Source organism: Panthera leo, chromosome D4, assembly GCF_018350215.1.
Source record: "Panthera leo isolate Ple1 chromosome D4, P.leo_Ple1_pat1.1, whole genome shotgun sequence".
Lineage (NCBI taxonomy): Eukaryota > Metazoa > Chordata > Mammalia > Carnivora > Felidae > Panthera > Panthera leo.
This window is the reverse complement of record NC_056691.1, coordinates 43,153,921-43,166,749: the sequence shown is the minus strand read 5'-3', so window position 1 is coordinate 43,166,749 and position 12,829 is coordinate 43,153,921. Positions and strand designations below refer to the sequence as shown.

The 12,829-nt window shown below is 38.4% G+C and overlaps 1 protein-coding gene across 2 annotated transcripts in view; it reads right to left on the bottom strand.

Annotated features, from left to right (window-relative positions):
- Positions 1-12,829, bottom strand: part of ADAMTSL1 (ADAMTS like 1) — a 378,657-nt gene that overhangs the window by 343,086 nt on the left and 22,742 nt on the right. For both annotated transcript variants that reach the window (XM_042913347.1, XM_042913348.1), the window contains exon 2: positions 2,986-3,113. In XM_042913347.1, the coding sequence (XP_042769281.1) occupies positions 2,986-3,113 (128 nt within the window). The remainder of the gene's footprint in view (positions 1-2,985; positions 3,114-12,829) is intronic.

Genomic DNA, 12,829 nt, shown 5'->3' with positions numbered 1-12,829 from the left:
GTTGTATTATCAGAGTTGCTCAATGAAACCTAACATAATCTTACAGAAATTAGTAAATGTTGTAGAAAAAAAGTTTATACGGTGCCTTCCCTTATTGCTCAAACCAGAGTTGCAAGTAAAGGCAATTATCAATAGTCTAATATCAGAAATTGGGAAAATGAAGCACTGCTTACTTTCTGTGAGCCTAGAAAAAGAATGGGGGAGAAGGCAAAGGAAGGATTCTGCTCAGTATCTCCCTGGGTCAGGGCATTTTCTCCAGCACCAAGCACTGCCAGTGAGAAGGATGAGTTTTATACTTAATGCTTATTTATATTTTCACCCTGCTTTCCCTCCACTGATTTTTATTTTCCTGCATTCTTCAAAAGATCACTCAGAGAAGATGTTCTCAAACTCATAAAGTTAACCAAGCCTCTTCCCAGTCTCCCCGTCCATCACAGAACATAATTAACTCCAGAAGTTGAGTAGTTGTCATTTATTCCATAAAATCTGAGTATTTTAGCTCCTTTTTACAGTTCTATCATATTTGGAACAGAGTAATTATTAGCTGACAGACTTAAAAATATCAGAGCTAAAAGTGAGAACAGGACTGGAAAATCAGTGTGGAAAATTAATTCAGCAGGTCAATGGGATTCATTTAGGCTGAATTTGAGTGCTTACCGTTAGACTACAACACACATTCCAGTTACTTGTTGGGCCTCTAAGGACATATACATTCATAACCTGTGATCTTTCTCAAGAGTATAAGGTGCCCACATTAAATGTGGAGTGGAGATGAGAGAAAACCTGTTAAGTTCATTAGCCATTAAAAAATGAACAAGAGGGGCGCCTGGGTGGCTCAGTTGGTTGAGCGTCTGACTTCGGCTCAGGTCATGATCTCACAGTCCGTGAGTTCAAGCCCTGCGTCAGGCTCTGTGCTGACAGCTCAGAGCCTGGAGCCTGCTTCAGATTCTGTGTCTCCCTCTCTCTCTGACCCTCCCCCATTCATGCTCTGTCCCTCTCTGTCTCAAAAATAAATAACCACTAAAAAAAATTAAAAAAAAAAATGAACAAGAGGGCCACAGATAACCACTCATGGTAGGTTGGTGGTCCTGCCCCTCTCCCCATTGTTTTAGCTTCTTCTCCAGCCTAGTATGAGTTTACCTAATGTATTTTTTTCAATATTTGAAAGTCAAATAGGGACATATAGTCTATATGTTTATAATTTTAGATTTTACATTTTACTTTTCCAATTCATTATGAGTAGATGATAGATGATATCTTCTATAGTATCTTAATAAAATCCTAACAATTGGAGCCTTAATTTACTAGGTGACAAAACTGGTAAGTGTGAATTTCACATAACTGATGTTATATGATGTTATAATATATTTGATGCTTTGTCGAATGACAGAGTTCTACCTGTGATTGTACTTATCCCTGAAGTTGCTTGTCAGTCTCTTACTCCATACAAGATTCTCACAATGTAGCATTCACATCAATGAGCCAGTATGAAAGTTCCCATACACTCCTTACCAGCTTTGTGAGACACATGCTTTGGCTCACCTCTATAGCATATTCAAGCACGGTAATTCGAGAAAACTGTATAATAGGAACATTTCAAATCTGTACATTTTGGCTTTACTGATGTATGTTTGTTATCAGTTATATCTTGCAGTGCTATCGCCATGCAGTATCATGTAGTACAGATGTAGGGAGGTTTTGATATTTGAGACTAAGAGAAGAGGTGAATCATAAAAATGAAAGGTCTAGTTTTTTCTGGTCAGCTCGGGGACCTAGTTTGTTATGACACTGGCCTCCAAAGATGACAAACAAACTTGCTAGTGGATGTCATCCAATAGCTCCATCTTCTGAGTAGAACCAAACACCGTAATGGCTAAGTAACATAATTAATCCGGTTTCTTGCAAGATACGCCCTTTGGCCAGGTTTCCCAGGGTACACCATTTCCATTAGGATCTGCCTGGAACCAAAATGGTCTCTAGTTATGATGGATTCAGTGAAGGAAAATCTATCTGTCAGACCATGTGCGGGACTGGGGGGCACAGAAAAGAGTAAGACGTTGAAACCCCTGATTTCAAGAAATTCTCTCATTAGAGTAAGCTGACATTTTTCTGAACCTGTATCTCACCCTTTGTGCTGTTTCATTATGAAAAGTCTAGAAGAATCAGCAGATATATATAGATAGATATTTTCTTCTTCTGTTCCATGTTCTATAGTATATAGTAATTTTGATCAAAACTCTTACTTGTCACATGTAACACTCTTCACTGTCAAATAAAAATCTCTCATTAAAAATATTACTATTGTACTTTGTATTTTATAGTTTGAAGAAAAATCTAGTCATAGACCACACAGATCAAGAAACAGTTCTTACTTATTATTTGAAGTAGACTGCCATTTTAATGCCTCAGGCCTTTACTTTCAGCTTAGAAACCATTAGCCACTCTCCACCTTCACCACTGCTCTCATTCCCATGCCAGGTTCCCAAGAAGTTTCTGTTTTCCAAACCTCCTTATATGCAAACTTCATCATTCATTGAACTGAATAATCTCAGGAAACTTCCAGACATCTAAGAAACCCAAACCAATATATCACTTATTTGCAAAGTGCTTGATAACATTGGAATCCAACATAAACTTAATATGTTGTTAATGTTAATATTGTTGCTATTCTTGTCACTAAAATTTAAGGGGATCCAAAAAGTGCCATATATTATGGTCCATTTCTACTTATAAATCAACCTTCTAGTTCTAATATGAAAATAGACAACATTTCCTCTGTAAATGAGATAAATTCTATATCACTTATCATATAAGAGTATATAAATAACCTAGCTGGAGATGCACATATTTAATTCTTTGTACCTTTCTTCCATCCAGATTTGTGTGCAACAAAATGGTCTTAATAACCCCAACCACAAAAGTATGCATTGAACCTACTACATATGGGCCTTACAAACTCCCTACCATCTGGGATGCAGGACTTACTTGTTGCTGAGGCAGCGTCTCAGAGAGTAGGAGGCCCCTCCACCACAGGTGCGTGAGCATTCACTCCATGGGCCCCAAGCGTCCCACAAGCCATCTCGGTCCTCCTCAGAGCGTGCTGTCCTGGAGCTCTGTGAGGAAAAAGAGAATGGTCAGTATCATGTCCCCAGTGAACCCTGAAACATGTGTCCTAAAGTGTGGGCCTTTTGTATGTCTGAATATGATAGCCTTGCTGGAGATGAAAACATTTATTAGATTCTTTCCAGTTGAATAATGTGTTTGGGGAGAGGACTATTTGAGTTTAGAGACCCTGGGCCATGACTGAAAGGAACAAGGGATCTGCATAATGGAGCAAATAGAAAGGGGGGCAAGAATAAGGAATCTGGGTGAGGGGAAGTTAAATTGAAGTCACATTTTGCACTGAAGTCATGATTTTGCCCTGGGTTCATAAGTCTACTCATCTACTACCTCTTTGTGAAAACAGAGAAACTTCTCTCAGAGATGCTTCTGCTCTGAGAAGCTTGTAATGTGCATATCAGCATTACCTTCCAAAATTTAACATTTTATACAATTGACAATTTTTTTAATCGAGCAACATCATTTCCAGATTTCAGACTTGTTAATTACAACAACTGCATGAAGTAACTTCAGTAATGCAGGGATTGCCTCTTGACAAATAGATCTGCTTGTTACTGAAAGGCTTCCTAGTGAAATCTGTACCTACTGTATAGAAAATTGGTATATGCGGGTCTCCATGTTGAACTTCACATTTCTCATAAGAGTCAAAGATAAAATATGTGCCATAGTTCATAGAATAATCTCTAGAGTTAGAAATTGCCTGGGTTTGATATGGATTTTACCAGGTGTCCCTGAACAATTAAATTACCACCTGCCTACACTAAAATTTCCCTTTCTATAAAATGGGGATAATATTATAACCATGACACTACATGCACACACACACACACACACACACACATACACACTATAGAAGAAGATAAGTTAAATGAACTTAGCCTAGGATAAGTTTCAGAGTAAAGCACTAATAAATATTACCAATAATTACATTATGATAAATTGAGAATGTCATATATACATAATAATACAGTTGTATTAATAATAATATACGTAATAATACAGTTGTATTAGTCTGCTTAAGCTGCCATAACAAAATACCAGACTGGGTGGCTTAAAAAACAAAAATTTATTTTCTCATAGTTCTAGAAGCTGAAAGTCAGAGAACAGGGTGCCAGCATGGGTAGCTGCTGGTGTGAGCTTTTCCCTTGGGTTGCAGAAGGCAGCCTTCTTACTGTGTGCTCACACGACCTCCACTTTGTATGAGCATGGACAGACAGAGAGAAGACAGAGTAGCTCTCTGGTATCTCTTCTTCTAAGGACATGAATCCCATCATGAGAGACCCCTTTCATGACCTTATCTAAACTGATTATCTCCCAAAGGCCTCATCTCCATATACCATCACATTGGGGGTTAGGACTTTAATGTATGAACTGCGGTGCAGGGCACAATTCAATCCATAGCAACAGTTCTACAAATAGCTAATGTGAACTGAGGCCAAATTATTTTACTGAGTAAATCAAGCACAATATTCAAACATTACAGATGGTATCTTCTCGGGGCTGCTTGGGTGGCTTAGTTGGCTAAGCCTCCGACTTCGGCTCAGGTCATGATTTCACGGTTCCTGAGTTTGAGCTCTGCATCAGGCTCTCTGTTGTCAGTGCACAGCCCACTTCAGAACCTCTGTCTCCCTCTCTCTCTCTGTACCCCCCCACCTCTCTCTCAAAAATAAACTAACATTAACAAAAAGATGGTATCTTCTTATATCAATCAAGGACATACTTCCGAAAAAAATTAAAATTTCAAATTTAAATTTGGAAAAAACAAACCTGAAAGAAAATAGGCATGTTAGACAATATGACAATGTCACCTTCAGTTTTGTCTCTGAAGAGAGAGCACAGGGGATGTGGAATGCTGGGAAAGGTTGGGATGTGAAGGCAACAGGAAGGTAACCTCTTACAAAGCATTGTGGGACATTGAGATAATGTAAATGAGGTCACCAGTGTATATGAGGTCTACAATGATAACTCAGATTGTTGTTGCTGTTGTTATTATTTTTATTTTTAATTACTTTCTCATGCCCTACCTAGTTATACCCAAGGTTATATCATCCACACAAGAGGGGCTCCTGAAAAAGAAGAGAACATCCTCTAGCCCTTCAGAAAACTGTTTATTTTGTAGTAATGAGCTTCTTTGTAGATCAGTTGCTATGGGGCTCTGTTGTCACACTGATGACTCCTTGGACCTTTTAAATGTTTTTTTAGTTTTTTTTTTTTTATTTGAGAGAGAGAGAGAGAGTGAGCACATGTGAGTGGGGAGGAGGGGAAGAAGGGAAGAGAGAGAGAGAATCCTAAGCAGGCTCCACATTTAGCACAGAACCTGACCTGGGGCTCGATCCCACAACTCTGTGATCATGACCTGAACTGAAATCAAGAGTTGGAAGCTCAAACTGACTGAGCCATCGAGGTGCCCCTCCTTGGGCCTTTTAAAATCTGGACAAGTTAAGTCAGAAACCTCACCTCAGAGTGTTGTATCAAGGCTTACATAAGTGATGGAAGCTTTATTTAAATTCATAAATCATTTGCAAAGGGCTAGCACAGGCTAGCATAGTAGTAAAGAGAAGGGACTGAAGGACCTACTCAACCTGGAGTAGAAGCCTGGCTCCAGAGCTTCTTAGCTGTGACCTCCTTATCCTTCAGTCTTGTAATCAGAAAATAAGGATAATAAACACTAGTATTGTGAGAATTAAAATAATTAAATATAAAAATCACGTAAGGTTGTAACAACCCAAATGTCCATCAGTGGATGAATGGATAACTGGAATGTGATGTATACACACAACAAAATATTATCCAGCCTTAAAGGGATGGAAATTCTGACCCATGCTACAACATGAACGAACACTGAAGATATCATACTAAGAGAAATAAGGCAGATACAAAAGGACAAATATTGTGTGGTTCCACTTAGATGAGGTGTGTGGAGTAGCCAGATCCATAGAGACAGAAAGTAGAATGGTGGTTGCCAGGGGTAGGGGGACAGGAGGAATGGGCAATTATTTTTAATGAGTACAGAGTTCCAGCTCAGGAAAATGAAGAGATTTCTGGAGATGGATTGTGGTGATGGTTGTACAACGGCGTGAATATACTTCATGTCACTGAACAGTATACTTAAGCATGATTAAAATGGTAAATTTTATAAATTTTATCACAATAATATATACATACACTAAGCATTAACTGCTTTTATTGATACTATTTGTTGTTACCATAATTTATAAACATAGATGTACTCTGAAAGGCTACAGGAGGTACTCTGGGAAGGTACTAGTGCGTTTTCCTGCTGAGTTTAGTGGAGACTCTAGACTCTTAAGGCATCATCTCCCTGAAAACTCTGACTTTCCCACAGCAGAACCTTCCAGCCACCTGCCATATTACAGTTGCCTGGTGATATGATCTGTCAGTAGTTAGAGGCTCCTCTAAAATGTGGAATAGAATGGGTAACAGAAACACACTGGTTACCCCAAAGTATGTTCTTTCTAAAGGAAGCATTTACTGAGCTCCAAAGCCTGGTTTTTAGGATTAATAAAATCAACCTCTAATCAAGGCAATATGGGGCACTCTGTTTCCAGAGCTTAATTAAATACTGAAGGAAAAAATACTCTTTGGCAATGAAGTATACATTGTCCATACACCCATTAAATTCATTCTTCAGATTTTTGAACAGTTTACTGTGCATCTTCTGGCTCCCTTTTAGTTTTCTCTGTATGACTGGAAGAAGTTCTGTTGAGAGAGTTATGGTATTTGCTGGATGCGGTAATGACTTGTGTGACAAACATATATTTGTACAATACCATGTCCCTCATTTTATTCAAATTAAATAAGTCTGAGATGAAAAGCAAAATCACAAATGCTAGGATTCATGAAATAATTAAGAGCAAGATGAGTGATTACAAATTATGATACCATCCAGTTACTACAACCGAAAAAAATAAATACACACACGGTATTCACATGTGAACTCCATTTCCGTGTGAGATAAGAACACCAGAAGGCCAAATCCTTGGGAGGTTTCCCTCTGGCTGCTCTCTGGATAAGCTGTTTTGGAAATAATATATAGTTGAGAATTTGTTTTTCTAGAGAAGTAAATTGTTCCAAACTCTGTGCTAAAGTTGTTTGGTATTTTTCACGTACCTTCTCCATCTAAAGTGAGGTTGTATCTTACCTCATCACAAGTTACAAGTTTCAGCACAACTAGACATAGGAAGAGCCCACAGTGCTCTGAAAGAGATCACACGCAGACTCAGAAGCAAGTCATGGGCCTTTTTTCTCAAACTGAAACCATCTCCAAGGTGTCTTTTAGCAAGTGGAATAAACATAATTCATGTCAACTGAATCAATGTTTAATGTTAGAGACAGTAAAGTGATTTTCCCCCTCTTTTACTGTGCCAGATTTTTACATCTATAACCAGAAATGACAATTCAGCAATGCCTTTCGGGTCATTTAAGACCTACCAGCATTTGCTTATTATGGTTTTTAAGAAGGCCTTCAGTATAAACAACTTTTGTGCCTGGTCCAGATGGGACTCAAGCTTATTTTCTCTTATTTTGAAATGTGCATTCCTCTCCACAGTAGCATTTTGTTTTTAAAGTGTTAGCTTTGAGTTGCATCTAGCAAGAGAAAATGAGGCAAAAATAATAAGGTCTAGATAATGAGTTGCCTAAAAGCAACGATGATTGCTTCTGAAACCAAAATTCTAAGCTTTTAAAATATACCCCAGTTGGGGCGCCTGGGTGGCTCAGTCGGTTAAGCATCCAACTTTGGCTCAGGTCATGATCTTGTGGTCCGTGAGTTCGAGCCCCGCTTCGGGCTCTGTGCTGACAGCTCAGAGCCTGGAGCCTGTTTCAGATTCTGTGTCTCCCTCTCTCTGACCCTCCCCCGTTCATGCTCTGTCTCTCCCTGTCTCAAAAATAAATAAAACGTTAAAAAAAATTTAAAATATACCCCAGTCAATGCTTTCCAATTTGATTTCTGTCACATAAGTGTAGTATTTCAATCTCAGTATCTCAGGAGCAAGATCATGGATGCTGTGAAACACAGTGACCAAGGGATTACCCATGACCCCACTTCGGGGAATTGCAGCAACAGTGTCAGGTGAGATGATGGTCATTTACTATGAATTGACTGAGAACTGAAGAATGGCTACTAAATTCTGTATTTAAGCCAGTGTTTCACCAGTCGACTTATCCGAAATGGTCAATACTGCGTCTGATATTAAACTTGAGGGAAAAGTCCATTACAAATCCTATCTTTTTTGTAGCACTTATTTTACTTTGTAGTTGTTGGATGGGTTAAAATGGACAATCAGCACTTTTTTTGAGCCAACATTTCAGAAATCCAGTGAACACTGAGAGAAAAAAGGACTGAGTTTTGGTTCTATAATTCTTGAAAATTGAGTATTTGCCTTGAGTTATTCAATTTAGAAAAAGACTAGCTATTTCTAGATCTTTGATGCCACATGATGACCTTTGAATGTAACATTGATGACGACTCTTAAATCAACTACTTTCTTGTAAGAAAATTCAGCAATCGATTCCCCGGGCCCATCCACCCATTGTTCTGTACAGTTAAGAGGTGCCAAGCCTCAGTCAATGACAACGGCATGGAAGGCAGGCTGTGGCCACAGATCATCATATACGTCCTAGGAATATTAGAAGAGGATTAGAATAGCTTCCATAAATTCATCAACCTCAGGATGGTGTCATTTCCTCATCATTGCTGGTTTCCCTAAATGTGGTTTTCACCTGATAGTTTTGTGGTTGATTTCAGAGCCAATGCTTTAAGATCAATAACCAAGTCCCAGGTGAACAGCTTTAAACCTGAAAGCTATAAGTAGTTAAGCAGTTGGAGTAATCACATAAAGTAAGAGTTCCCTGCATCTCACCATCTAATAGATGAACCTTAGAATGACCACCTATGTACCACTTTATCCAAAAGCCTTTTCACCGGACAGGTTATCAGGGACTTATGAACAATGTTGTAGGGTGAAGCACAAATTAGCAATCAAAAGACTCTGGAGTTCTGAGGATGTCTGGGTGGCTCAGTCGGCCAACTGCCAGACTCGGTTTTGGCTCAGGTCATGATCTCGCAGTTCATGATTCCAAGCCCTGCAATGGGCTCCGTACTAACAGTGTGGAGCCTGCTTCAAATTCTCTCGCTCTGTCTCTCTCTCTCTCTCTCTCTCTGCCCCTCCCCTGCTCATGCTGTCTCTCTCTCTCTCTCTCTCTCTCAAAATAAATAAACTTAAAAAAAATTTTTTAAAGACTCTGGAGTTCTATTAATATATATACAGAGGCCTTGGAAAATATTTTTTTCTAAACGTTGTAATAAGAGGTCAAGCTGTATGGAACTAAATAAAAATGGAAATAGGTCCTGAGGAAATGGGTGATAAGTTTTTGTAAACTTAAGTTTACAAAAGTTATATAACAGATGAAGTTACATTATAAGCGAAGTATTTTTCAAAATCAACAGATCTTCAAATGTAGCAAAGTGGGTTATGGGATGAGGCAAAGAGCCCTTCTTACTATTTCAAGATCAGCAAAAAGTCACCTGAGTCTCTGGTTTTCCTCTCCTCTGCGACAGCATTTAGCTTAAGCCATCTGGAGCTGTGCATGTGACTGTACAAATGGATGTCACATCCTTCTAAATTAAAAAGAGGGGCAGCCCCCCCAGTGATGAGAGGACCATTTTTCTGTGGTGAGCCCATGCAAAATGGAGAAGTCTATACACGGAAACATCCTGTCCACGTACCAAGCTTTGGAAATGAATCTGCGGATTCCATTTTTAACTCCTCTATACATATCAGGTCTCTCTAAATCTTATCTAATCTTTGGCTTCTTTAATAATTTGGAATACTGGTTCTGCCACCAACTTTACATGGTAGGGGTTGTGATTCCCTGATCTGAGAGCTTATAGATATTAAGCTGTAACTGGGCTCTTGTAAAAGTCCATTAGCTTTTTGATGTACTTTCTTAAAAAGCAGAGCGTGTGGATACTGAGGCATGCGCTTTCCCAGATATTTGCTGCTGGCTTTACTTAGGAAATTCAGATCATCTGGTTCTTATCATAGCTGCACTGCTGGGGGATATGATGAACTGCCAGTGACACAGTGCACAGTCTTTCAGAGGCCACTGCATGAAGTCTGTCCCTTGCTACCGAGGAGAAAAGTCAGTTCACATGGTGTAAAAGCTATGCAGACCTCGGAAAGACTTTTGGGTACCTGTCTTCCTCTTTCTTCCACTGTGCACGTGCGCTCATGGGCACACCCCTTTCACATTCCTATGAGGGCACCTAATTGTACCTAAGCCTGGAGGGTTACTGGTGAGGGAAAAATGCTGGCTGGGATTTATTAAGTACCTATGTGCCAGGAAGTATGCCAGAATTTACCCAAATTATCGTATTTAATCCTCCCATTGAGCCATGTCAGTTTGCATTTTTCCCCCTTATTTTACTAACAAGTAAATTGAGGCTTAGAGAGGTTGAACAACCTCTATCATTGTGTAGAAGAAAGAACATGGCTGTGGGTCTCAGACAGACTTTACTAGTCATATATTGGTCAACTTGCCTTCAGCACATTGTCAGATCTCTTTGAGCAGAGTTTCTTCATCTGTAAAAGGGCAACATTGATACTTCTCTTACTAGGGTGACTGTGAAGGCTAACCAAGAGAATGTACACAAAGTACTGGATATAGTTTCTGACATGTTAGTGTTAATTATTTCATCCCTGCCACAAATATACACATCGCTCCCCTGACAAGTCACACAGTCAGTACCTGATCCAGCCAGGCTTTACACCTGTTATCTGACCACCTTTTGTTCTGCCTAGCCTCACATTCTGACCTTCCTTTCCATTTTTAAACAGTGTCTCTCAGTACATAAAAAAATTTTTTTTAATAGAATGACAAGAACTAATGTTGCTTTTCTTTTAAAAAATTATTATGTCCTCAGAATTGTTTCTCAATCTTGGAATAACAGCTTGGAGATAGAATTAAGACAGCTTCGTTACTTTTTAGGAAACAAAAACCTGACTCTGCTCGATGTCAAATGCTTCAGTGCGATTTTCATTTCAGAGCTATGGTAACTTGATTTTTTTTGTATTCTATCCAAGGACAAGACCAGATTACAGCTCATCTAAGAAACTGCTGCAGAAACCTCTGGGCATTTTGGAGAGCTCCACCCGAACACAATTTCACAGCCAGCTGAATTAAAATCAATAATTGCTGATTTGAGCAAAGATCAGTATTCAGGAAATTTGCAACTGGTCATTGAGTGTTTTGAATCAGCTCATCTCAAGAAAAAGCATAGTAAAATATTCTATCACTGTTGGTTTCTATTACTTTAAAAGCATAAACTTAGCAAATAGAAATGCTCTGCTTTGTTTTAATACTCTGCTTTGTTTAATACATGTACATACATGTACATGTGTGTATATATCTATATAATAGAATATTATGTATGTGTATATTATATCTATATTATATATCTATAATAAATAGATTATATATACATAAGATTATATATAGATATATAGTATCTATTATCCACATTATATATAATATATACTATATAGTATATATTATAGATATATAATATAGATATGATATAGAGTATATATTATAGAAATATAATATAGATATAATATATAGTATATATTATAGGTAAATAATATATATATAATACATATCTATATAATAAAGATAGAGCATATATTATATATAGATATATAATATTTAATATATGCTCTATAATAATATTCTTTAATTTAATAGTTAGCTTCTGAACCTAGAGGCAGCTCAGTTAAGAGCAGAAGGCTGAAACGAGTAACTCCATGTCTTTCACAAAGGAAAATCAGACAATAGGAGAATTGTATCCTGTACAAACTGTAGTAATTTTAAAAAACCACTTATGCCCAAGTCTGTGCTGACAGTCATCACATTCTTGGCCCTTTGCATTTGTGGGGATATTTCAAAGCCTTTATACTGTTTCACCTCAACTGTGAAAAAAGGCCATTTTACCTGGAATTCTGAAAATAAAGCAGTTCGTCTTGGTTGCTGTTTTTTCTATACTTAGAAAATAAAAATCTCCAGTGGAAAATAATATGCAGGCCAAGCACCAAGGAAAACAGGGAAGAATCATCTCCTGGGCTTCCACACCCCTCCACTCCCCAAAATAGGCATATTTGAAACACCCCCTGAAATGGAATTCCTTCTCCGCTCTTTTTGTGGATTCCTGACTTCCTGGTGAGCCAGTTAGAAGTTTCGGTTTCCGGCTCCATCTCATCTAACTCGAGCCCTGTCCAAATTGTGACTCTAATCAGCCATAGATTCTTTCTGCAGCCCTGGCAAATTCTGCTGAAATGCATTTACAAAACATCTGTAGAACTAACGAAACATCTGAGGCTCTGGAAAGCACATGTTGGGGTTTGGAATCATGGAGAAAGAATTCTTGACAGAGAAAAGGCTCACTTTGTGACTCGTTGCGGAAACTGGAAAGTTAATAAGTTAATATGGCTTGGAGTCTGATGAACAAAAACTCAAATTGTAGTTGATAATAGAGAAGCTGGAAAAAAATGATCAGTTCTTACCAATATCAAGTCTCTGATTTTAGAACTTCCCTCACTCTTCCTTGGTTGACCATGGTGTCATCTGGGCCAAGAAAAAAATGTGCTGCCTTGATTCTGAATGAAGCTTCATAGGACTTGGGGTGCATTTA